This window comes from Artibeus jamaicensis, unplaced genomic scaffold (assembly GCF_021234435.1).
Source record: "Artibeus jamaicensis isolate MK-2021 breed Jamaican fruit bat unplaced genomic scaffold, CSHL_Jam_final contig_233, whole genome shotgun sequence".
Classification (NCBI taxonomy): domain Eukaryota; kingdom Metazoa; phylum Chordata; class Mammalia; order Chiroptera; family Phyllostomidae; genus Artibeus; species Artibeus jamaicensis.
The window spans coordinates 6,735,757-6,759,477 of record NW_026521486.1 but is presented as its reverse complement, the minus strand read 5'-3'; the positions used below and the strand labels follow the sequence as shown (position 1 = coordinate 6,759,477).

Below are 23,721 nucleotides of genomic sequence, written 5' to 3'. Positions count from 1 at the left end.
CACACACTCCATCAGTCTGGGCATAATTTATTTTTTGCATAGCCAAAAACTAGAATCTGGAGATACAAAACTAAGAACCCAATAGTGCAGCATTTGTGACAGAAGAGCACAAAACCAAACTTGGTTGTTGGGGGGCAGCGGCTGTGCGGGAGCCAGTGCTGGGGGGACTCAGGGTGGGGCTGGGGCCGCGCCTCACCCCAACTTTGTGCTACCGCCCCGTCAGCTTGGCCTCTCCTAAGGAGGCCTGTGTGCACGGCAGCCCCTCTTGGCGGCAGGGTCACACCCAGGGCCCCTCAGAACGGGGCCAGGATCAAGCCCTTAGCTTTTCAGTTAAAAAACAGACCTTGAAAAATATTTACATACTACAGCAGGGCCTGCTGGGTAAGAAACCCCCTGCTTCAGGCCCCTGCCCTACCCAGCCCCCCTCCCCGCCCCCAGCCCCCCCTAGAAAAAAAATCCAGAAAGGAAACAATTGAGCAAGAGCTGAAAGAGCCCCAAGGGGGTGGCTGACGGTGAGGGCCCCTTACACCAGGGGCCTGACTGCCATGGGGTGGGGCGGGGCCTGCAGGGCAGGCCAACCTCCCACCTGGTACCCTGAATATCACTGCGACCAGGGCATCCCCGGGCCACCAGGAGAGCCCAGGAAGTGCCCTGCTCCCACCCTCATAGCTGACCGCAGGTGCTCACGGCCTCAAAGGACAGGTCCAGGCTCCCTGCACGGCTGGAGGACTTGGCAGACTCGCTCAGGGGTCGGGCAGGCCCCAGTCCCGGTATCAGAAGAGAACAAGTGACTAGTACCCCACCCCACCCAACCCCTGCAGAGGGGACCCTGCAGGGCGGGCCCCTGGGCCCTCGGAGGCTCAATGGAGCCAGACCGCCCCAACCCCGGGCAAGTGTGTGCAGAAGCCCTTAAGAGGCTCGCAGGGCTGGGCTCCCCGGGGCCGTGGCACTGGCTATGGGAGGGCCCCGCAGCCCTCTGGCAGGAGCTTCCCGCCTGCCGCCTGGTCCCCACCTGCACCGAGAGCACCTTGCTCCCATAGGCCTCACTCCCTGGGACCAAGGCCCACGCTCCTGCCCCTGAGGCTTTGGCAGGAGCCTCACCCCAGCCTCCCAGCAGAGCCTCCAGGGGGCCACTCTCCACCACGGGCTGGGCGGGGGCGTCCAGGGGCGTCCAGGGGCGTCCAGGGGCAGCCAGTGCTTACCCTCGGCTGCTGGGACGTGTTCCCTCATCACCTCTCCTGCCTCTCAGTCCCCTGTGATATGCTACATATGTACACCCTCCCAGGAGGGGAGATAGACGCCTGGCAGAAGGAGAACGAAGGATGAAAAGACGCTGAAGCCAGCTGCACCCCTCAAGCTGCCCGGCTGCCAGGAAAGCCCTGTGCATTCTTTCTCGTCTCCACGGAGCCAGCGGTTCTTGTCAAGCACGTGGGGGCGTGGCAGGGGTGCTGCTGTCCCGCTCCCGGGGTGGGGGGCACGGCTGGCCTCCCCGCTGGCTGGCAGCACCTGGGGAAGGCCTAGTGGGCGGGCTCCCCGTGCACCCTGAAGCGGTAGATGCAGGTGTACTCGGGGTGGCCCCAGTTCGTCAGGATCCGCAGCTCCACCACCTGGTATGCGGCCATTTTAGGGTCCTGGCAGAGGAGGAAGGGGCTCGTGTCACAGAGGCCTCGGACCTGACAGCGGGCAGAGACACCGCCTTCAAAGCTCCCGTCTCCAGACCCTGCAGGAGACTCTCCAGCCGGTGGCCCAGGGGCCCCAGTGGCTTCAGAGGTCCTCTAGGGGCCGCCCACCCAGGGCCATGTTCCAACGGCCTCGTAGCTGGGCATCAGCGCTGGTCACCCCAGGCAGCTCACAGGCGCGCTGGACCGTCCAGGTCGCCCGGCAGAGTGACCTCCACGGAATTTGCTGCTCCACGTTGACGTTGGAAAAGAGTCCCTTAACTTTGAATTAAGCAGAACTTCTTTTTAAAGAAGAGATCAGGCCTCGTCCTCAAAAAGCCAGTCCTCGGAGCCAGCCTCGCCTCCCCTGATGCGCCCGTGCAGCTCTCCGGCCCCCCTCCTGTTCCCCGCCCCCACTACTGCAGGCACGGCACACTCATCGCTGAGAAACCCCAGCTACTCCCCCGGCTCCGCTACCACCTGGGAGCTCGTGGCTCAGTCCGTGTGTCCAGGCCCCACGTCTGCTCCACTGGACTGTCCCACGGGGGCCTCAGGTGGGGGGCCAAACCTGCCGGTCTCTGCATCAGCCTCTCTGCTGCCCTCACCTCCACCCTCCACTCCCCTGCCCCTGTTCGGGCCCTCCCAGTGGTGTCCCACCACCTCTCCGTCTTCTGAACCCCCCCTTGTCAATTCTGGTTTGCTCCCCAGCAACTGCTTCCCGACCCACCGCCGTCTCCGGGCTGGTTTCCCCCTTAGACCCACCATTCGCTCAAAGTCACAAGGACCTTACCGTAGCGCTCATCACATTGTCACTTCTCCACCTAAAGCACGGCAGTGCCCACCCTGTCCCCAAGCCAAGCCCCAAGGGCTGGAATTCTCTGGCCTGGTCTCTGACTGGCCCCTGCAGGCCCCTTTCCTGCTGCTGTCCTTCACCTCACCCCCGAGCTTCTCGCTAGTGTATTCCAAGTCCCCACCCTTTGGGGAGGGTGCACGCAGCCTGCATCAGATTCATCTGGGCTCGTTGTTAGAATGCAGGTTCCCGGGTGCCAGTGGCCCCAAGGACCCCACCTCCTGGGACCCTGCATTTCTAAGAAGGGCCTGCAGGACAGGCCCACTCGGGGTGCGTGGCCACACTGCACTGCGTGAGGCCCGGCTGGGCCACGTGCACGCTCCCAACGCCCGGACAGCTGCCCGTTCCATCCCTCGAGCTGCGGGAGCTCGGGGGCTGCGGGTTCCCGCTCTGAACCCCCACCGCCTGGCACGGGTGACTGCTCAGAGTCTGCTGAAGGGGTGGGAAAGCGGGCCTGCCGCCTCCGCTGGCGCAGCAGGGTTCCCGTACCTGAAAATAAAATGTCTGGATGGGCTCCCCGTCCTGGTCGTAGGTGAACTGGCCCAGAAGTGTCCCCTGCTGCTGCAGGTCTTCGTCGAATCCCTGGAAGGACGAAGATGCTGCCCTCAGGCACGTGCCCTGGCCAGCAGGGGCGGAAAGCCCGCCCTCCCTGTTCCCACACCGGTCCCCAGTCCCCTCTCGCCCTGGTGGCCTGCAGGGGACCTGAGCTCTGGACTCAGGGCTGCTAGGGTGTCCGCAGCAGACAAGTCACTTAGCTCCTTGGGTCTCTGCTTCTTCCTCTGCAGCCTGAGACAACTGGAATTGGAGTACCATTTCCCACCCTGGCACCATCTCTTCCAAATCTGCTTCCCTCCCCGGCCGAAGAGTGACCCCAACATTACTCACAAGGACGGCAAAGTCCTTGGGGGCACTGGAGATGGTGCTGTTGGGCGACAGGGACTTGGGCACGTGCTCTAAGGTGACGGCAGTCGGGTGGATGCGGGCCGAAAGGCGAACCACGGCAAAGCCCTGGGGCCCTTGGAAGGCCCAGCAGTTGCCCGGGTGCACGTCTGGCTAGAAGGGAAGGATGTCGGGTCAGTGCAAGGCTGGTGACCGAGCCCGCCGGAGTGCAGCCCTGGCTGACCTGGGACAGTCGCCCACCCACACAGGTGACTCTGCTCGGGGGCCCTGCTGTGGCCCTCGCTGGGTGCCTACCTGGAGGATAACGCGGGGCGACTGGGAGTGGTACCACAGGGGGACGCCAAAGAGGCTGAGGAGGGCCGTCTTGGTCTCGTAGGTCTCAGAACAGCGGGTGCTGATCACACTGGCCCCTGACACAGGAAAGAAAGGAAATGCTGGGGCCTGGGGCCTGGACACGGTCACTGGGCAGGGGGACCAGACAACCGGCTCTGCCTGGCAGCGCAGAGGTCCCCAGGCTTAAAGGGCTGAGGCAGCCCAAGGAGGGACCACTACTGCCCAGTCCTCTCTGGGGACAGAGTGCAGGCGCCCCGGGTCCAGTCTGTACACCTAACCCAGACCTCAGGCAGCTGTAAACAGCCTCGTCCCAGCCAAGGACAGTGCTCAGCACGTCCTGACACCTTGGAGCTGTCGTTCGCCTGTTAGGAGTTCCAGGTGGCGCGACTTCCGATAAGCCCAGCTTGGCTAGCACCGCAGCTGCTCCAGCAGAGGCCAGATGCGGGTGCAGCCACCAGGGCGTGGCGCCAAAAAAAGAGCGGAATGCACACCTCCTGATTCCAGCGCGTAGTCCACCATCCCGATGCGGTCCTCACTGTAACGCTTCAGGGCCTGGTTTACGATGCGGTGCACCTCCTAAAACAGGCAGCCAGAGCCACTGTGACAGGGGCCGGACCCACCCACCCTCGTACCTCCCCTGCCGGGGCTGGGGCCCACAGACTGATTCCCTTCTGTGCTTGCTCCACATGGGTGTGCCTCCGCCCCCCACCCAACAGCCCCAAAGCAAGCACCGGAGCCTCGTGCATGTCATCTGGGGCCCAAAACGCACCAGGGAGCTGGTGGTGTGGGTCTAGGGCTCCCAGGGAGGAAGGCAGTGTGTGCGTGAGTGGGGTCCGGGGGCCCTCACCTCCTCTGTCACCCCGATTGCGCCTTCCTTCTGCAGCCGCAGCCCCAGGCTGGCCACAGCCTCCCTCGCAGACTTGCCCTGCATCTCGGCCACGTGGGCAAGGACCTTGTTCTCCAGCTCCTGTAGCTGTGCCTGCATCTCCTCTCGCTGAAGGAGCCCAGTGCGGCTTCCCCCGCCTCGGAGAAGGAACTGGCTGATCCAGGCGGGGAACTGAGACTCCACCTAGGGCCCGAAGAAAGGTCTCAGTCGGGGATGCTGGCAGCTTGGGCAGAGGGGTGGAGAAGGGGCGCAGGTCTGCTTGGAGGGAAGAGCTACGACCCACTATGTTCTAGACATGAAAGCGGGAAGAACTCCCATCAAAGGGAGCCAACATCTAGGTCAAGTCTAGGGCCAGAGCTCGTGAGCCAGACGGGCTGCAGGGGCAGGAAGCTCTCCAAGGAGAAGTGGTCTCAGAGGGCGGGTGTTCGGCAGGGGGTTTGCACAGTTCCCACGCACATCGTCTCGCACGGCCTGGAGCTGCTGCGGCAGCAGGCCCACTTGGTCCGCCACCGAGTCCTGCTTCAGGGTCACGGCCGCCAGCTCCTGCCGCAGGCCTGCCAGCTGTCCCTCCAGCTGCCCCAGCTCCTTCATGGAGTGCTCGCGGAAGGACTCCTGGGTCATCCTGCTCCCAAAGAGAGAAGAGTGAGCCTTGGGTCTCTGGGGAGGTCCTCCAGTTGGCTCCTGATGTAAGGAGGGCCCACCACACGCAGGTGAACTCGAGGCCTGCTCTTAGATCCTGGCTGTGAACACTGCTCCGGGGCGGGCTTGCCTGTCCCAGGAAGCGGATTTTTATTTATTTACTCACTTTCAGAGGGGAAGGGAGGGAGAAAAAGAGGGAGAGAAACATGGATCTGTTTGCCTCTCGCATGCCCCCCACTGGGGACCTGACCCGAAACCCAGGCCTGTGCCCTGACAGGGAATCGAACTGGTAACCTAGGCTGGCGCTGAATCCGCTGAGCCATACCAGGTGGTCATCAGGGAGTCGATTCTTATCCTGATCCTTCTCTAAGCTCAGATCCATCACCCACTCGGCCTCAGCTGCTCACACCTGCACGCCAGCAGTGTGACGTCTGGGGCAAGGGAAGGCGGTGGCTTCAGGCCGTATGGGAGGCTAGGTTCTTCTCCAGTAGCCACCACCAGCCTCCACGCCCCTCAGGGACAGGATCTACGCCTGGGGTCCCGAGCTGGGCTTCAGCCACCCTGCTCTCTGCTCAGAACACAGCCAGAACTCTGCTTTGGGGGCTCCACTGCCTTTCTGTCAGGGGCGGGGCTGGCCGGGGAGGGGCAGGCCCCAGCCGGAATGTAGGGTCCCCCTTACCTGTGCCACTCGGACTTCAGCTGCTGGAGCCGAGTCTCAGACTCCTGTTAGCAGGAACAAGGGAGAAACGCAGGTGAGGTCAGGCCCAGCGAAGTCGGCCTCCCAGAGCAGCATCTGCTCCCTTTGGGGTCTTTGCCTGACCACACCCCTGCCCCAGGGTCTCCCAACCACTCCAGGGAATGCCAAACTGGCCTCCCCCCAAAGTCCTCGGGAGAGCCTCACCCAGCGCCTGGCACACTGAGGCCTCCGTATGTTCACTCATTCATCCAGCATGTCAGGCCCAACACCATGGGCTGCTTGAAAGTGACCCTCCCCGCCCCCTAGCCTGCGCCCAGGGCATCCCTAGGAGCGTTCCGGCCCAGGGGGCTCAGGTCAAGCAAGTCTGGAGACAACACCCCCGCCCCCTCTATGTCTAAGCAGCCTTCTTCAGGGGGCCGATGTGTCTCTCTCGGCCCAGGAACAGATGTTGAATTGGAGGCCACTGCAGGCCGCAGGTGCCCCAAACCCACCAACCTGGGAGGTCTGGACGATCTTCTTGAAGAGGTCTTCTGCGTCCTGTTGGTGTTCTGTTCTCAGGGTGGCTACTTCTTCCTGTCGGGCAGTGAGAGAGGCGGAGGGTTTCACCAAGCTATGCCCGGGTGGCCACTCGCTAGCACAGGCGGGGTGGCTGGAACGCAAACCAGGCCTCTCTGGGGGCCGCCTTTGGCACCCGGCCCTTCTGCTGCGGTGCTTTGTGGAAACGAGACAGCCTGCCCGAGACCTACCTGGTGCCAGGCACTGCACCAGGCACCCCGCACTCTCGTGCTCGCAAGCAGGAAGTGGGGGCAGGCAGCAGAGTGTCTGGTTCAACGAGGAGGAAACCGAGACTTAGCAAAGGTCAGTGCCAAGTGGCAGAGCCGTGTCTGTCACAGCAGGGTGTGCAGGGTCTCGCCCCCTCTACCCACATGCTCCCAATGTCCCCTGCACGCAACCCCCAGCTCTAGCCCACAGGCCGCAGCTCCTCTCCCCCACCTGGATCCAGGCAGCCGTGTCCCTGCGGAAGTCCTCCTTCAGGGCCGCCTCCCGGCGGCTCACCAGCCCCTCCAGGAGTGCCAGGGTGTCCTCGTGGCTCAGGCCGCCGCCACCTGCCTCGCCAGTGGCCCCTTGCCGCAGCTCCAAGCGTTCCAGGCGCAAGGCCTCCTTCTGCCAGTTGGAGGAAAACTCGGCAGCGAGAGCTTCCAGGCGCCGCTCCAGAGAGTGTACTCGGGACAGAATTCGCTGCTCAGCCTGGCCGGGAGGGGGTGGGGGGAACCGCAGAGGTGAGGGGCTCAAGGACAGAAGGCAGGGAGGATCCCAGACATGCCCCAGTGCAAACAAAAGAGGGTCTGGGGCTCTCAGGACAATCTCTCTGCCCTGCAGATGGGCAAGTCATTTAGCAGGTAAATGAGGTGACAGTGAACCCAGGGTACTGGGACACTCAGCGGGCCAAAAGGGGGGGTCTCATCCCCAAAAAGGGATGCGTGTGGGACAGGGGAGAAAGGACACAGTGCACTCCCAGAAGAGGGTCCCAGTGGAGGGACAGTCCAAGAAGAAGACAGGAAGAAACTGCAGGACAGCCCCAGGGGGCTAGGCGTCCTGTGGGCTGCACCCATCCCCCCTCTACTCTGGGGGTGCATGTGTGTGGGAGTGTGGGGCTGAGGGCTTCAGCTGCTGACTTTAAACAGCTTCCTCTCCTTCCATCAGTAACTAAAGCTAAATGGCCAAATCATTTGAAAAGGCTTTTACTTTCTCCTCTTTAACTTGTGCCCCACGGAGAAGACGGAAGACAAGTCCCTTGGCCATGAGGGTGGCATTTGGTAGTGTGCCGTGAATTCTGAGAACCTTGTTGGCTTCAAAACAGAAATCTTTGCCAAGAGAAAGCGTCAGTCTGTCAAGTATCAAAGGGCAAGAACACTGGCTACGGAGGTGGCTTCTGATTTTTAAAATTCCATTTGTTTCAGTGACTCAAAAAGCAAACAAACAGTAAAATGTCGAGCTCCTAACCCCTGCCAGCCTCCGCCCAGGGCCCCACCCTCCCCCACCAGAACCTGGCAACCGTTTTTATTAGTGTCTTTATGTAAATGCAATCTTTCCTTCTTTCTCTCTCTCCTCTCTCTCTTCACAAAAAGGTGACCCTAGAATTAAATTGTATGTAATACCCTTACTAATGATTGAAAAAGGAGAATGTGTATGCCATTATTTTATGAAATAATAAGATCACGATCAGGAAAGTAACATCCACCAAAATGAATGGTGAAAACTGTGACACCAAATTAACTTCAGCAAGATACAAACAAAGCCCAGTAATTGCAATAAACAGTTCGAAGTTTTCACCGTGGACCTCAGGACGGGTGCTCTGCGCACTGGTCGCCGCCCCGCCCTCCCCGGACTGCAGGCTCTGTGAGCACAGCCTGGGCCTCTTTCATCTGCCCCGGGCAGTTTGCAGCAGTGGCCGTGGCCCTTCCCTCCACCCTGCGCTTGCGCCCTGTGCAGTGTGGCCTTGCAGGTGCTTCCCCTGCTCCTGTCCAGCCTGGCTCTGGGGTTTGCTGAGCCAACGGAATGCGGAGGAAGTGACAGGGTGCTAGTTTCAGATCGAGGCCTTGGAAGGCCTGGCCTGAATCTGCTCTCTTGGAAGCCTGCACGGCTCCTGGGAGAACAGGACCAGGCTAGCCTGCTGGACAAGGAGCTAGCGGGTGGAGCGCAGCCTGCCCTGCTGATGCACCAGCCGGCTGCCCACACACCAGGGAGCCCAGCCAAGACCCGCCTGGCCTTGCTCAGGCTGAGGACCCAGAGACTCATGAGCTAATCAAATGCTTGTACTTTTAAGGCACCGATTTTAGGGGTGGTTTACCTGTGCTGATAGGTAACTGACCGGGATATTACCTTATTCATAGAAGGTGCTCGGCAAATACAAGGCAGGGCAAAAGGAGGTTTACAATTGTGAGTACACGAACACAGTTTATCCTTGTATTGTTGTTTATTAATTGTATTATTTCCCATACAAACAATTGTAAACCTACTTTTGCCCCACCCTGTATTTGTAAAATTATATTGAAAGGAACAAAGCAAATAAGACGACTTGTGTGATTCCTTTTCCTTCTGTTTTCTGGGCTTAGAATGGCGACTCACCTCGGGACAGGTCTGAATCCTGTCTGTGCGAACTGCCTGTGTCCCCATGTGCACACCCCAAGTGGTGAAGAGGGTGCCGGGGACAGGAGGCAGGGCCCCAGCTAGGGTGGCCCCTCTGTCAGCTTTGCGTGTCAGCTGTAAGTGCAGGAAAACCAGTTGTGAACGGGCTGAGGGAGGAGCCTGAAAACTAAGATGCTCACCTGGGAATGTAAGGATGAGTCTCTGGATGCCCACACTTCTTGCTGCTGGCCGCCGCCCCTCGCTGCCCACCAGGAGACCACAGCGGGGTGGAGTGTCTGCAGCCCGTAGGGGTAGAAATACCAAGCACCTGTGCACAGAGGGGGGCGGTTACTCAGGCCAGGGGCTGTACGCAAGGTGCAGACAGTGAGGGCATTGGCCTGACTGGTTTGTTCACACAAGCTAAGCTGGGATTCTGCCTGCAGGTGGCATGGGGGTGGGTGCTCCCCACAGTTCTCTGGGGCAGCAACTCCCACCAGCCCAGAGTGTATGCGTTCTCACATCCCCTCAGGGGTCATCATCTCTCAAACCAGAGAAGACGGCTATACAGGCCAGGGACATCTGGGACAGGAGCCCCGAGGCCCCGCTGGTGGTTCTCAGCCCAGACTTGACATCAGAATCACCCAGGGAGCTTTTAAAACACCTGGTGTTAGAAAACTCACCGTAAATGATACACAGATGAACATATATCACAAAAAGACCATATACATAATCCGAATTGCTAATGTTTGCAGAGAAGGTACAAGGTTTTTTTTCATTAGCTTTTGCGAACCTTCAAGGACACTGGAGAAGGGGAGGGAAGGTCCTAACTGCCCAGCAGGGAGACTTGCTGAGCCGCCTAGTGAGAGCTCAGAGGGCTGTGAATGAGCAGACGGTGGGAGCAAAGACAATGGGGGCCCCAGCGAAAGGAACTGCACGAGTGACGCCCCAAAGAGCTGTCCGAACGTGAGAAAAGGGAAGCCGGTGAAGGAAGATGTGAGGCGACGAGAACGAAGTTGTCAAAATCGCGTAATAAATGCTGGGAGGTGGGGGGAGAGGTGGAAACCGGCTCCCCCAGTGCCCGCCCACCCTCCACAGAGTGAGTTCATTGGCCGAAGGGACCGCGTAGGTGGGATGTGAAAGCCCCCCAGGTGACTGACTCTAATGGCAGGTGAGACTGAGCATCACTGATGCCGAACACACCTGCTGGAGAGGCAGCTTGTGGCTCCAGGACAGGGCACAGGGACACAGCCACACAGATGTGCTCGTATACCGCTCTAGGGGCCGTCTGTCCGTGGTGTGTCTACTGCTGCGCTGTGCACGTGCGTGTGTGCGTGTGTGCGGGGGTGAGGGCACCGGAAAAGGCCACGTTGGCTGAGGAGTCTCCAGCCAGAGAGGAGACAGTGGCAGTCTCCACACCTGCCGCTCATCAGCCAGGAGGCCGGGTGCAGGCACGACAGGAAGCACGTGACCACCAGGCTTTGAGTCGGACCCTCTGGACACAACCTCACTGACCGCACCTCGGGGCAGGCCCTCTGCCCGCCTCTTGCCTTTGAGACTCTCCATAGGCACCTGCTCGTGAGGCTGGCAGGAGGGCATCGCCAGCTCCCCGGGGGAAGGTGAAGCCCACCTCCGACTGCGTTAACTTGGGAAAGTGCTTCCTGACCAACACGCTGTGTGATTGTAAAGGGCATCACCATTTTAAGAGTGATGCCCAGTTCCCAGTGGATGTGAACAAGCTGTTCTAGTAACAGGAAACAAAGAGGAAACCAACACTTGGCAAAATGTCCTACCTTGGTATCAGTAAAAATAAAATAATAATAATACCAGTTGAATAGATACTAAACCTACATAAGCAACACTAATAAATAATAAAGCATGATCTTAAATTATAGATTGGTAGGATTGATAAAATTGAGCTGGGGGTCATGGAGGAAACTCACGTGAAACTGTCAAATGAGAAACGGACAGGAATGTGTGAGTGAGCGCGTGCGCGCGCACACACACACACACACAATGATTTCACCTATGTGGCAAATGCGGAAGCCCCACAGCAGAGAATGGGACAAGGTAGGGCATTTCATGGTGACAGGTGTCTTACTGTAAAAGGCGTCCTCACTTCTCTTTATTACTTCATTGCTTGGATCTTAAAGTTAGCTAAAGGTGGAGCCTGACCTTGTAACAATAATTCACTCGCCCAGACTATGCTCTGATTTGGAATGGAGGGAAAATGACTGCTGATCATAATGGCGTCAGAGGCCCTGATTCCACCCCCAGTACTCCTGTACCAGGGCGGTTTCTGGCCTGGGTGGCTCTAAGGCTCCTTCACATGTGCTGGGCAACCCAGTGCAGCCACCCAAACTGAGGACACGAAGAAGGGGTAGGAGCATCTCCCCTTTCACCCACTGGACACCCTGCGAACACAGCAGCAGCAGTCAGCAGAGGACCTGGGAGAGCCAGACAGGAGGGGCCTAGGGCTCGGGCCTCCGGAGGTGCCCAGGCTCGGTCGGACCCGCCTCGTCCTGCCTCTTTTCTGTTCTGCTAGGTGATTACCATCCCTCTAGTTTTCGGTTCTGCTCAGCACCGCCTCTGCCCACACTCTGCCCTTCCCCGCCGGCTCACCAGGCCCATCTCAGTCGCCCTGGTCCTACCAGTCTCCTGGGACAGCGGGTCCGCTCACCGTAAGTCAGGCCGGTCAGGAGCAGCAGCAGCAAGAGGAACCACAGGAATGTCTTCAAGGACGAGAGGCGCCTGGGTCGTGGGAGGGAGGGGTGAGCAGGGTGGTCGAAGTGCCGGGGGGGCTCCAGGGCCTCTCGGCTCCCTGCCCTGGGGAGTCCCCTGAAATTTTTTCCCTGAGTGACAAAGTAGGGCTGAAGGGGAAACCCTTGCGTGTCTCATCTTGCCAGGGCCAGACTAGACTCTTGAGAGGTCTTGAGTAATAAGAACAATTGTGACCCTGTGAATTTAACTGATGCCACTAAAAGTAAGTACTGGAGCCCTGACTGGTGTGGCTCAGTAGATTGAGCACCAGCCTGCAAACCAAAGGGTCGCTGGTTTGATTCCTAGTCAGGGCACATGCCTGGGTTGTAGGCCAGGTCCCCAGTAGGGGGCGTGCGAGAGACAACCACACCCTGATGTTTCTTTCCCTCTTTCTCCCTCCCTTCCCCTCTCTCTAAAAATAAATAAATAAAATTGTTTAAAAAATAAGTAATGGAATCTTCAAAGAAACTAAAATTTTCATATATAGAGGTCTTCCAAACCAGCAAATACAAAAAAAAAATGGAATTCCCTAAACCACATTTTCTTTTAGAAAAACGAGGAAACTTTTTGTTGTGGGGGGTGCAAATCCATCCTTGCCCCTCTTCTCAGCCCAGCCCGTCGCCTGCTCCAACCAGGGCTGCAGCCCGTGGGGCCCCGACTTCCTGGCTCGGTCTCCTTCCTGCTGCCGAGGGGCCTGTCTCTGCTGGGCCGGGGACTCGGGGCACAGACCCACAGCAGCCTCGGGCAGCTCCTGAACACAGGGCCAAGAGGGGAGCGGAAAGTTCTGGGGACCACCAGTGCTGGGCTAGAGCCTAAGGCCTGACCGGTGGGTGGAGGCCACCTTGTCTGGGTCTTCCACCTGGAACTTTCTGATTCGCTGTCCTGGCAGGAGCCTCGCTCACCTGGTTAAAACAAAGACGTCGAGCAGGGAGGCAGCGGTCGTCAGGCGGTACCAGGAGGTGCCGACCCACCAGTACAGGAGTCTGAAGAGCCGGCCTGAGAGAGGGAGCGTCGGGTTCAAGTGCCACCCTGAGCCGGTGGCGGCCTGCGGGTGGTGGTCTCGGAGCACCGCCTTCTCTCCACCTGGGACCCCCCCCGTCCCTACCAACACCGACCGGGCGGGCACCTCGGTCCTGTCACAGGGCTGCCCAGGTCCTCTACGCCCACCCACCCGCTCAGCCAACTGGCTCCCAGCGATTATTCTCGAATGGCCTTTCCCGGGTGGTCCCACAGTCTCTCTGCGGGCGTTGGATGCCCAGCCGCAGAGATGGGTGAGGAGGGGCTGCAGTAGCGAGAAGACGGTCGTGCACGGAACGGCGGGCACCCACCTGGGAGAGTGACCACCGTCCAGAGAAATGAGCCTGCCCGGGAGACAGTGCTCCTCAGCCGTGAGCCCGAGCTCTGCTGGTCCGTCTCCAAGTATCCTGCAGGGACAGGGTGGACACCAGCTCAGCGTGTCCTCACCTGGAAGAGCTCTGGGACGTGGAGACCGCCTGTCACTTGTCTTCTCCCTTAGATTGTGAGCTGAGACCACGTAGCACTCTCCTGCACATTCCCAGAGAGTCACCGGGCCTGGCACCCAGCAGGTCAGTAACTGTCCGCCGAAGGAACTTTCCAGCGGTTCCTGACATTGTGTCTCTCCCGAGCTCCCCGCCTGCCTCGTGGGCACTCCCTCAACCACAGTGCAGAGCCCCACCCAGGGAGGTGGCGCCTCTGTCGTGTGAGGCCCATGTTCGAATGCCTGCTGAAAGTGAACCAGACAGCGGAGCTGACCGTAGGCCTTGTGAAGCAGGATGGTCATCGTGTTGAGAGATGCCCCAGGCTGGGGGCCAGGGCGCTACGGTGGCACAGCAGGGACGCCTGGACCATCTACGGAGGCGCCTGCCAGACCCCATGCCATCTCAAGCTGTCAGGGACGCCTCCCCCAGCCGTCCTCTCCCCCCTCCCCCAGCAGTCCTGCAACCTGCTGGGGCATTGCCTACCTGCGTAGTCATCCTCAGAGGAGTAGCCTGAGGAGGACCCGAGGAAGTCCTCTGACAGCCTGGTCTCCGCCAGCCCGTTGATCTTGCTGCTCTCAGTGCCCCCGGTGCCTCTCCTCCTCCTCACCCTCAGGTCCTCGCCTGAGAGGGAAGAACATGGTGTCTCCTGGGGCAGAGATGCTGGGGAGGATGTTCCTGGGGGCCTTGTGGGGTCACCCTTATGGACAGATGGAGTCTGCCCTTGGTCTCACCCCGGCTCTCTGGGCCCCGCCCCTCTATCTACAGGACTTGGAGCGGCTACATGGTACTTCATCCTCCAAAGGCGGCTGGAGGTTCAGGCCTCCAGCTCTTCAGACCTCTGGCTGCTCTTCCACGAGTTTCTGAACACGGGGAGCCCCTCCTCTGGCCCAGCAGGGTTAGGGACCTGGCGGGGAGACCCCCGGCATTTGGGCCTTTACATTTCCAGAGGAAGCAGAGTCCCCAGGAGAAAGGCTGCAGACACTTACTCCAATAGGGGTCTCGAAGCAGCTGGTCATCCAGGACGGAACTCCTGGCCAGGGAAGCAGCCCGGGGGCTGCCAAAGTAGGACTCCCGGACCACGGACTCGCTGTAGTAGGAGGTATGGGCGTCGGAGGAGGGGCCCAGCTGTGGAGCTGGGGACAGGCGCTTGGTGTTGCTGGACTTCCTCTTCAGAGTCCTGCGGGTGTCAGCAGGGAGGGAGAGGGGGAACAGGCAGGTAAGCCCAGACAGGAGTAGGAAGCCAGCGGTAGTGCCTTGCTGCAGTGAGTGGGTTGGCCTTGTTGCTAGGCAACTAACAGCTCCCAACTACTGGCTGGCTGTCTGCACAGCACAGGTAGCTCCTCCACTCCCGTTATCTCCAAATCTCACCAGCAGTTAGGGGAGATCTTCAAGGTGATAGAGTCAAGATTCAAATCCGGGTCTCTAACTGCAAAGCCAAGTTTTTTTCCCTCGTGCTTCTTAATGGATTGGTAATTCCTACAACCCACGGAAAACTCACACGAACACGGTCTGGCCTCCAGGAACCTCAGGGGCTGCCATGGGGGCCCTCGTCTGCAAGGGCACAGAGTGAGGTGGGTGCCCATCTTACTCACTGGCTGGTGCCCCTGGGACCCTCTCCTCTCCTCGGCTGTTTGGCTGGCCCTGCCGGGGCCTACACGTCGTGGTGAGGCACACGAGTGTGGGTCCGGGGTGATGACCAGCCGGGCAGAGGGGGTTCTCCTGAACCTGGTTTGCAGTGTCAGGGTTTCCGGCCTCGCTGATTTTTGAGGCTGCCTCTCCCCACTTCCTGTTCTCCGAACACAAGGGCAGCGGCCTGGCTAACAGCAGGGAAGAAGTGGCGCTGGTCCTGGCCTCCCTGGAGGAATGGCTGTCCCCTTGGCTGCACACGGGCAGCTTATCTCTGCCCATAAAGCTCACAAGAGAAAGAGGCCGTGCAAGCCCTCTGCAGTGAGCCTCAGCGCTATCCCCAGGGGCGGGTGGCGGCTCCTTACCTGAAAGGACTGTCTTTAAACAGGGTGCTTTGGCTCCCTGCCACGGAGCTCCCGCCACTGCTGCTGCCACCGTCATCGTCACCCTGGGAGCAGTGCGTGAGGCGCTGGCTTCGACGGGACATGATGAGGCGGGATGGAGATCCTTCCCTGAAGAGTTGGGAGAAAAAGGAGGATAGGTGAGGCTTGGGGCTGCTGGTCGCTCCTCCTTGGGGGCGGAGAGATAAGAGGCACTTTCTGCCAATGAACAGACCCCCCTCTATGCATGCAGTCAAAGCAGCCCCAGCCCTGGCTCAGTGGATGGAGTGCCAGGCCTTTGAACCAAAAGGTCATTGGTCTGACTCCCAGCCAGGGCACAAGCCTGGGTTGTGGGACCGGGTCCCCATTTGGGGATGTGCAAGAGGCAACTGATGGATGTATCTCTCACACATCAATGTTTCTCTCTCTCTCTCCCTTCCTTCCCCTCTCTCTAAACATAAATAAATAAACTCTTATATAAAAAACAACCTGAGATGTGGGTGCCAGCACCACCCACCACCACCCACCCTGCTACAGGCCACCATGTCCTGGGCTCACGCGGTGGCCAGGTAGCCTCTTCCCACAAGGTTCTCCGGTTTTCAGTTTATCTGACGCTGAGCTCTGTGAGAGCCAGAACTGTCCCTTCCACAACCTTTGGCATGTGGCACACACCAGGCACACGAGTAAGGCTAAACGAATCTCAGTCGTTTCCCTGGTGGGACACACTTTCCTTTCCTTGTAGCTCATCTGCCTGTGGACCAGGGTCCCCATCAAACTGAGACACCAGAATTCAAACTGTGACACTGGAACACCTGTCCCTGGCACAGGGCCCCGCACTCTAACAGTGGTCGTGTGCCGGATCCCCTGGGCTGGTGACTGCGCAGCAGCGTCAGGACAGATGTGACGGTGGTGATAAAACCCTCTGTAAATGCACCCTGGGTACCTGGCTCCCTACATAGCCACTTCTGACCCTATAAGCCAGGGAGACGTCATTAGTCCCATTGCACAAGGGAAGAGCCTGGGACACCGAGATGAGAGGCATTCCAGTCCCCAGCCTGTGAGCAGCAGAGCCAGGGGTGGACATGACATCTGACATGTGGTGGGCTCGGGCCTGTCCGCCCCGCCATAAAGTTTTCAAGCTGTTTCAGGAGTGCACCGTGGCCCCACTGGAGTCCCTGATTGCCTCGAATGTGTTCAGAACAGGCTGTAGACAGAACTGTTACACAACAAATATTCGTTAACAAACTAACAGAGCAGGGCAGTGTGGGGTTACGGGGGAGGAAATCAAGGCTCTGGAATTGATAACTAGGACTGGAAGGAGGCCCGGGTGAATGACCTGGTGGAAGGAGCCATTCTACCACCTGCGAAAGATTACTTTGCTCCAGAAACCCAAATTCACAATCTCCGATTATCAATGCAAGGAGCACCAACGTGCCACCTCTGCCAGCCCGTGTTCCAAAGTCATTGTTACTTAGGCCCACTCTAGAGGTCCTCCTACTTATGACTTGCTCTCACTTCTAATATTCCCGGTTGATGCTTAAATTACTAGCTTTCTGGGTTGCGTGGTGGACATAGACTCTAACACTCCCCAACTCAGACGACAGAAACCGGAAGGTCCGGTTAGTCCAGCTGGAGGATTCTAGAAACAAGCAGCCTCATGTCTTGGTCTCATTGGCATCTTCTCAGGTGGGATGTTTACCTGACACCCCTCCGGGTTCTAGCCGGTGCTGGTAGAGGGCTGACTGGTAGTAGCCAAAGCAGGAAGCTGGCTTGGGTTCTTTTCTCTATTCCACTCCTTATAAGGCCATTCCACCCCCACTCAGGCCCTCCCCACCTGAAAGCTGGCTCCTCCTCTTAACCCCTGCCCTGCAGAAGTGCAGGCCTTCCCTCTGGGGAGAAACTATGCAGGGTGTTTACACCATGCCGAAGGCTGGGGCTGGCAAGAATATAAATACTCATACGGCAGGGGGGTGCTGAAAACTGTCAGCGCCTCCACCCTCCTAGGGGTGCTCTTAGTCTTTTCTGGGGCGCGCCGGTATCACAAAAACAGTTTGCAACTGAGTTTGGGTTTCACAAGCTGAAAAAGGTCAAGGCTTCATTCTCCAAAACAAACAGAAGATGAGCCTCTAGACTAGATGCTCAAATAGTTTGCATATGAGAACAGACACCACCCTTCCAACACACAGGATCAGCTGAGAAACCCTCAAACTAGAACACCCCTGGCCCCTCTGGGCTGAACCACATCCTTTTCACATCTTCACCTTCCTCCACCCCTCACAAACTCGTCTGACAGCGCCTGTCCAGTGCTCAGACTCCGCACTGGTCTTGGGCACCTTCCACGGGCCGTTTTCACACCGCATGTCCTCCCGGGGCCTGTAAAGGGCTCCAGGTGCTGTAACTCCCTTCATTCCCTACCCGCCGAATCTGCAGAGATTTTTATCAGCCGCCAGCCGAAGCCTTCCCTGCTTCTCCGCTCCAAGTCACACTCCCGCCCCCTATTTGTTTGGTTTCTTTTTAGAACTGAACAAGAGGGGCCTCCTTCCTATTCCCAGAGTTCTGACAGGCTGAGGCAGAAAACAGCCTGGAAACTGCCTGACTTGCACGAAAACACCGGCACTGCCCTGGGCTGGTTTGGGGCAGCCCTGTCTTCACTTTCCCCCTCCAAGGGGAGGTTCTGCCCAGGGAAGTCCCGCCTGGAGACATCCGCCCTCCGAGGGGTCCAGTAGGGCGGCCAGCCCTGGGGGCGGGGACCGGGCAGAGATGAGTCAGGGCGGATGGCCTTGGCAAGGCGCTGGCTCTTGCTGACCGGCTCAGGGGTGTGCGCCGGGCGGGGCTGGAGCCTGGCCCAGCTTGGCCCCGAGAAGAACCAGGCCTGGGCAGCTGGGCCCTGGCCGGAGCGGCCCGGTGATGACTCCGGGGTCAGGCCGGGCCCAGCGCTGGAGGGGAGGCGGGCGAGGCCGGCCCACCACCTTTGCCACTCGCGTCCGCCCCCCAGAGGCCCGTGGCCAGCTACTACCTGCTGTCGCTGCTTCTTCGTGCGCGTCTGGGGCGTCCGAGGCCCGTCGCGCCACCCAGACGGGCCCCCTTCTCCGGTCCGAATCCCGCGAACGGCGCTCGGCGCGGGGGCCCGGGGCGCCCGGGAAGACACGGCCCGGGACCAGGCCGTTGGGCAGCAGCTGCGAGCGGTGGACAATGCGGCCCGGGCAGAACCGCGCTGCGCGAGTGGGGCCGGGCAGCGCGCGCGTGGCCGAGTGTGTATGTGTGCGCCTGTCAATCAACCCTGACAGGACGCAGCCCATTGGCCACGCCCCGCCCTCTTTACCTCCATCGCCGCCGCCCATTGGGCGGTTTGAACACAAAGGCCCCGGCTCGCCCCGCCTGCCGCGTGGGCCCCGCGGGCAGGGCGCGCCCAATTAGGAGTCCGCGCGTGGGAGCAGTGGGGGAGAGGGCGACGTCTGGGTGACGAGAACTCAGTGGAGCCAGCAGGCCGGGGCTCGACCGGGTCTCTCTGTGCACTTGACTCCCAGTCCAGTGGTTCACAACACCTGAGGGCTGTGCGCTGCACAGGACAAGTAGCCTCGTGGCCGCAGGGTCCCAGCGCTCCGCAAGCTGATTCTACGAGTCCGAGTCCGGGATGCCAGGGCCTTACATTCATTGGGTGGTTGGGGGCACAGTCTCCCCGAGAATGGCCCGAGGAGGTGGGGAGCAGGGGAGGTAGAAGACCCTGGGCCTAGGGTCCACAGGGTCGTGTTTGTCCATCTATAATGGTGCATGTATAATTGTCCTCTTAGCCAGGTCTTTTTACGCCCATTTTACAGATAAGGAAACAGGTTTTAAGTGATTTGCTTCAAGTCACACAGCCAGAAAGAGGCAAAATTGAGATTAGAATATTCTCTGGCCCTGGCTGGCATAGCTCAGTGGATTGAGCACAGGCCTGCAAACCAAAGGATCATGGTCCGATTCCCAGTCAGGGCACATGCCTTAGTTGAAGGCCAGCCCCCAGCAGGGGATGCATGAGAGGCAACCATACACTGATATTTCTCTCTCCTTCCCTTCACCTCTAAAGATAAATCAAATCTTAAAAAAAAAATTTTCTCCGCATCTAATCCCGGATTTTCCATTTTAGGGTTCAGACATGGCGGAGGCTCTGCCACCTCCCAATCTGCCCCCCAGGCCGGCTGGGGCCCCCAAGTTGCACTGCAGAAGCTTTTCTCAGTTTTAAGGAGGGAGCTGGCCACGACTGGTGCTGAGAAGGTGTGGAGCGCACAACCGAATGAAATGGCATCGGTCCAGCCTGGACGAGGCAGGCTCACCGTTTCTCTGCCTCGCTCAGACACGCCTGTGGCATGAGCATCGACAGACAGTCCGTGAGTAAAGTGCCGCCCGATTCCAGGGCCCTGGGCCCTGGCTCCCTCCCAGCACAGCCCGGGAGGGGTCACTTTCTGTGCAAGCTCTTCTAGGAGGGTATGAAACCGCCTGCCGTTATTTCACTTTTCAAGTGCCAAGAGGAAGAGACAAGAAATGACAAAATCACTGAGACGGAACAGGAAGTGGTGGTGAGGAGGGGGGGTCCGGGAGGGGACTGAGGAAATTTGAAGCCTTGTGTTAAGGTGACTCCAGACGAAAAACCACCCCCTCTCCCTGGGCCTCCACTGCCCAGCCTGGAAAGCGGGAGCTTCGGCCGCACTCACGGCATCTTCAAGACAGTGGTGCTGATTGGGTGCTACCTCTGGGGTTAGACAGAGGGCTCCCTGAGGCCAAGGGGAGAACTCAATTCAGATTTAGGGTCTGTGTCCAGGTAGGGCGGGGCTCTCTCGACACCTCCTCCCCACCACGATGCCTACCCTCCCAGTTCGGGCCTTGCCAGCTTCAGTGGAGTCTCCAGATGCCCCCACCTCCACTTCAGAGCGTGTGTGCCTCCCCTCCCAGGGTGCTGGCAGAAGGACCTCCCTCCCGGGATGTGCCGGTTTGCGAAGCAGGAGGTGTTGTGCCTTCCACCAGTCTCAGGAGGAGGCAGGCTCTTCTTACACTGTGTTGCCTCCGAGGGCCTGTAGTAGGTGAAGAATGGGCCCTAAAGACACCAGGTGTGAATCCCTGGACCGTGTGAATGTCGCATACGTGGAAGGGCTTTGCAGATTCACTTAAATGAAGGACTGTGAGACCCGGAGATTATCCTGGTTTCTCTCAATGTAATCAAAGTGTCCTTTCAAGAGAGAGGCAGAGAAGAGGACAATGTGACCACAGAGGCAGAGACTGCAGCATCATGTGGCCACAAGGCGAGGAACCCTGGCAGCCACCAGCGGCGGGAAGAGACGAACAGGTTCACCCCCGGAGCCTGCGAAGAAGCGCGGCCCTGCCGAGAGCCTGCTTTCTGTCCAGTGATTCTGATTTTGGACTTCGGGTCTTCTGAACTGCGAGAGAATGGATTTCTGCCGCTGCAAGTCAGCACGTTTGTGGTAATTTGCTAGGGCAGCATAGGAACGTCATAAGGCCCCAGGGACATTCTTGGTTCGGGCTCCACGGTACACCAGGCCCCTCCCTCATGGACCCGAGCATCAGACTGGAGAGATCACACACACACACACACACACACACACACACACACACACACATCCCCTGTCTCCCCGTCCCTTCTGCGCCTTCCCCTCTGCCATCTGCTTGCGCAGCATCTCTGCCCTCCCAGGCTGTCCCCTCTCTGTCCAGCCCCTGTTTGTTTGGCTGGCCCTCTCCCAGCCCTGCTCTCTTCCTTTGTCCTGCCCTGTCCTTCTCCCTCTTCCCTCACTGCCATTTCATGGACATTGGCAGGTGGGAACGGGGTCTGGGTGGCTGACAGTGTGGCCACTGTGGAAGGGCCACTTTGTGACTTTTGTCATCGCTGGGCACTTTGCCTTAGTGGCCCCTTTCTTCATTAAAAAAATTATACTTTATGACTACATTGGTAGATGATTGTACTCTAGGCTTAACTCATTAGTAAATGTTCACCGTTATGATACTTAATTTTTCCTTCGGATTTTAAAAGAACTGTAAATGCAAACACTTCATGGGCTCCTGAAGCGTCCCGGGCTGATGTGGACTCCATTCTACGGTGTCCTTGGCGTTATGGCTGAGATGAGACAAGTTCACATGGACTACTGAGTCCTGTGGAGGAAAAGAGATGGCTTGGCCACCCTCTCAAGAGGAGAGCGCGCTGACCCTTGCCTGGACCGGCTTTCATTGGCTTTAATTTACACAGGAATACAGGGCGTATATGGAAAGCTCATCAATCATTGTCAGGCAATAATGATAAAAAAATAACATTCAAAGAACTCTGAGGGCCTATTTTGAATCAGGGTCAGATAGCTAAAGGGCCATAAAACTTTGGGGAAACAAACTAATTTTAGGCTTGGACCCTTAGCATTTAAATTGACAGTATTAGCAAAGCAGGTTTCACAGGATTTTATGCATCCTTTCTGAGGCCTGATCGCCCTGGGGAACCTGCCCTTTCCAGCACAGGGCCATACCCGCCTCTGGCATTGTTTCAGGCTTAGGTCGAGCAGGGGAAGTAAAGCAGCCAAGAGATTAGGAGACTTCTCGCAGTCAGAATGAGGACTCAGGCTATGTCAAAGCCCAGGGGCGAGGGTCCATCACCCTCTTTCTCCATAGCCCCCCAAGTCCTTCCCTGAGGGCCTCCTCATGGCCATGCCTGTCTTAGGTCATCCCTCCCTTGAAGAATCTTACCTCAAGGTAAGATTGGCTAACCGGTCATGCACTGGGGGCCAGGCAGGGTGAAGTAAAGTGGGCAGAGGCGGTGCTCCTGCGAGGCAGATAAGCTTTGTCTTCTTAGTGGCTTAGGGTCCCAAGGTCTCTCACTCAGCCTTAGCCCTGGTCGGGGTGCGGGGGCGGTTACAGCTTCTGAAACCAGGCAGGGTGGTGGTTCCCGCCACTGGGCCCTGGGTGCCACACCCAGGAGGTGCTCAGTGAGGGGAACCAACCCAGCGCCCCTGGGCCACAGAACAGCCCTGCTGTTCTCTGGAACAGCAGCAGTTGTAGGACGTCCCATGTCAGGATAAGCTGCGGTGACCAGCGAGGGTGTAACCGAGTGCAGCCAAGAGGGGGGCCCCCCAAAAAAGGGGGTTTGGAATGGGGTCCAGAACTCAAGGTGTCCAGGAAATATTAGAAAGATACATAAGATGTCCTCACCCCTTACCTCCCCCCCACAGTTGTCAGTTGGGGAAAGGACAAATGGAGCAGGGCCATTGAGAGGTGTTTTGCATAGCAACAGTTTTGTAGATAACCTCTAGAACAGTCATTTAACAGATCTATAACCTTTAACTGGTTTCATAGATATGTTAAATAGCTGTGGCCATGCTTTGAGCCCGGGAGAAGAGAGTGATTTCCACCCAGGATGTAATTGGGTGGAAGACCCCCAATTACACCCCCTGGTTGTAAGGGGGCAAGGGGGTAAGTTTGTGGGAGGCAACACCCCCTGGTTACAGCACCTGCATGAGAGCTTGGAGTTGACTGGCTCCATGCCATGGGGCCATGCCTGCCCAGACTCACTATGGCAGCCCAGTAAAGCAGGGAGGATATGGGAGTCCTGGCAGGTGTAGCCGATTGTGGGAGGAGTCGGAAATGGGGCTGCAAAGGAGGACTGGTGCGGGGATTTAAATGCAGACAACGCAACCATTGAAGAAAGAGTCATGCTGTTGTGGTAGAGTGAGGACCCCCGCTTGGCCATGTGAGAAGGAGGGGTACCACCCACCCGCTCTGTGACCCCTGAGCAGCCACTTCACCTCTCTTAGCCGTTTTCCTCATTCGTTCAGTGAATGACAACACTGCGACCTTGGACCTGTCAGTGAGGCTCTCTGGCCTTTTTCCTCATGTGTGTGGGCCTGTGAGAGGAGCTGCTCCAATACAAAGGGCTTTGCCAGCAGAGGTCTTGGCGAGGGGCAGGGAGGGTCTGTCCCGGACTCAGTAGTCAAGTCACGTGTCCTCTGTGTGCGTCCAGAGACCAGGCTGCCCTGTTATTTCCCCACCTGGTGATGGAGTGATCTGCGCATGCGCCTGCCTCCTCCACAGGCCTAGGGCACCGGTGCCCAGGATGCCAGGGACCGGGCTGAAGGAGGTAACGTGGTAGGCCTTTGTCAAACGACCGCATGAGTGAGTCCTGGCCACCTCCCTGCAGCCGAGGCAACTGCCACATGTTCCTCCCTGCTGAGGACACCAGTCAGCAGCCAGGGCACTGGCGTCTGTCATTAAACCATCCCAGGCAGAGCATCCTCGGTGGGGGCGGGGCACTGGACTGTCAAGCATCCCGGCCACAGGAGCACGTTTGACAGCTGTGCAGAGGCAGCGATCTCGAAGGACCTGGTGCCCCAGCCCCGGGGC

The 23,721-nt window shown here is 58.6% G+C and overlaps 2 protein-coding genes across 2 annotated transcripts; one reads left to right on the top strand and one right to left on the bottom strand.

The window, feature by feature from the left end:
- Positions 1 to 11: 11 nt before the first annotated feature.
- On the bottom strand, positions 12 to 18,455 carry SUN2 (Sad1 and UNC84 domain containing 2). Its single transcript, XM_037160802.2, has 18 exons — positions 18,371 to 18,455; positions 15,340 to 15,486; positions 14,335 to 14,525; positions 13,832 to 13,969; positions 13,178 to 13,273; positions 12,752 to 12,845; positions 11,770 to 11,840; positions 9,293 to 9,420; positions 6,957 to 7,211; positions 6,459 to 6,536; positions 5,946 to 5,989; positions 5,084 to 5,249; positions 4,589 to 4,810; positions 4,233 to 4,317; positions 3,703 to 3,818; positions 3,394 to 3,561; positions 2,998 to 3,090; positions 12 to 1,631 (listed from the first exon to the last, which is right to left on the bottom strand). The coding sequence occupies exons 2-18, from the start codon at positions 15,459 to 15,461 to the stop codon at positions 1,518 to 1,520; spliced, it is 2,181 nt and encodes a 726-aa protein (XP_037016697.2). The 5' UTR covers positions 15,462 to 15,486; positions 18,371 to 18,455; the 3' UTR covers positions 12 to 1,517.
- Positions 18,083 to 21,260, top strand: LOC119060593 (uncharacterized). The gene is made up of 3 exons (XM_053661507.1): positions 18,083 to 18,609; positions 19,481 to 19,721; positions 20,284 to 21,260. Exons 1-2 carry the CDS (start codon positions 18,129 to 18,131, stop codon positions 19,702 to 19,704), a joined length of 705 nt encoding a protein of 234 aa, XP_053517482.1. The 5' UTR covers positions 18,083 to 18,128; the 3' UTR covers positions 19,705 to 19,721; positions 20,284 to 21,260.
- Positions 21,261 to 23,721: the final 2,461 nt, after the last annotated feature.

What these genes read in the sequence shown, in the direction of transcription:
- SUN2 (XM_037160802.2), bottom strand. Translation starts at nt 15,461, where the DNA reads ATGTCCCGTCGAAGCCAGCGCCTCACGCACTGCTCCCAGGGTGACGAT. An exon ending in GACGGTGGTCACTCTCCCAG is followed by an intron (nt 12,846 to 13,177) that starts GTGGGTGCCCGC and finishes TCCCTCTCTCAG; the next exon opens with GCCGGCTCTTCAGACTCCTG. An exon ending in TCCAGACATTTTATTTTCAG is followed by an intron (nt 1,632 to 2,997) that starts GTACGGGAACCC and finishes CTCCTCTGCCAG; the next exon opens with GACCCTAAAATGGCCGCATA.
- LOC119060593 (XM_053661507.1), top strand. Translation starts at nt 18,129, where the DNA reads ATGGCCTTGGCAAGGCGCTGGCTCTTGCTGACCGGCTCAGGGGTGTGC. An exon ending in GCGCGCGCGTGGCCGAGTGT is followed by an intron (nt 18,610 to 19,480) that starts GTATGTGTGCGC and finishes TTTCCATTTTAG; the next exon opens with GGTTCAGACATGGCGGAGGC.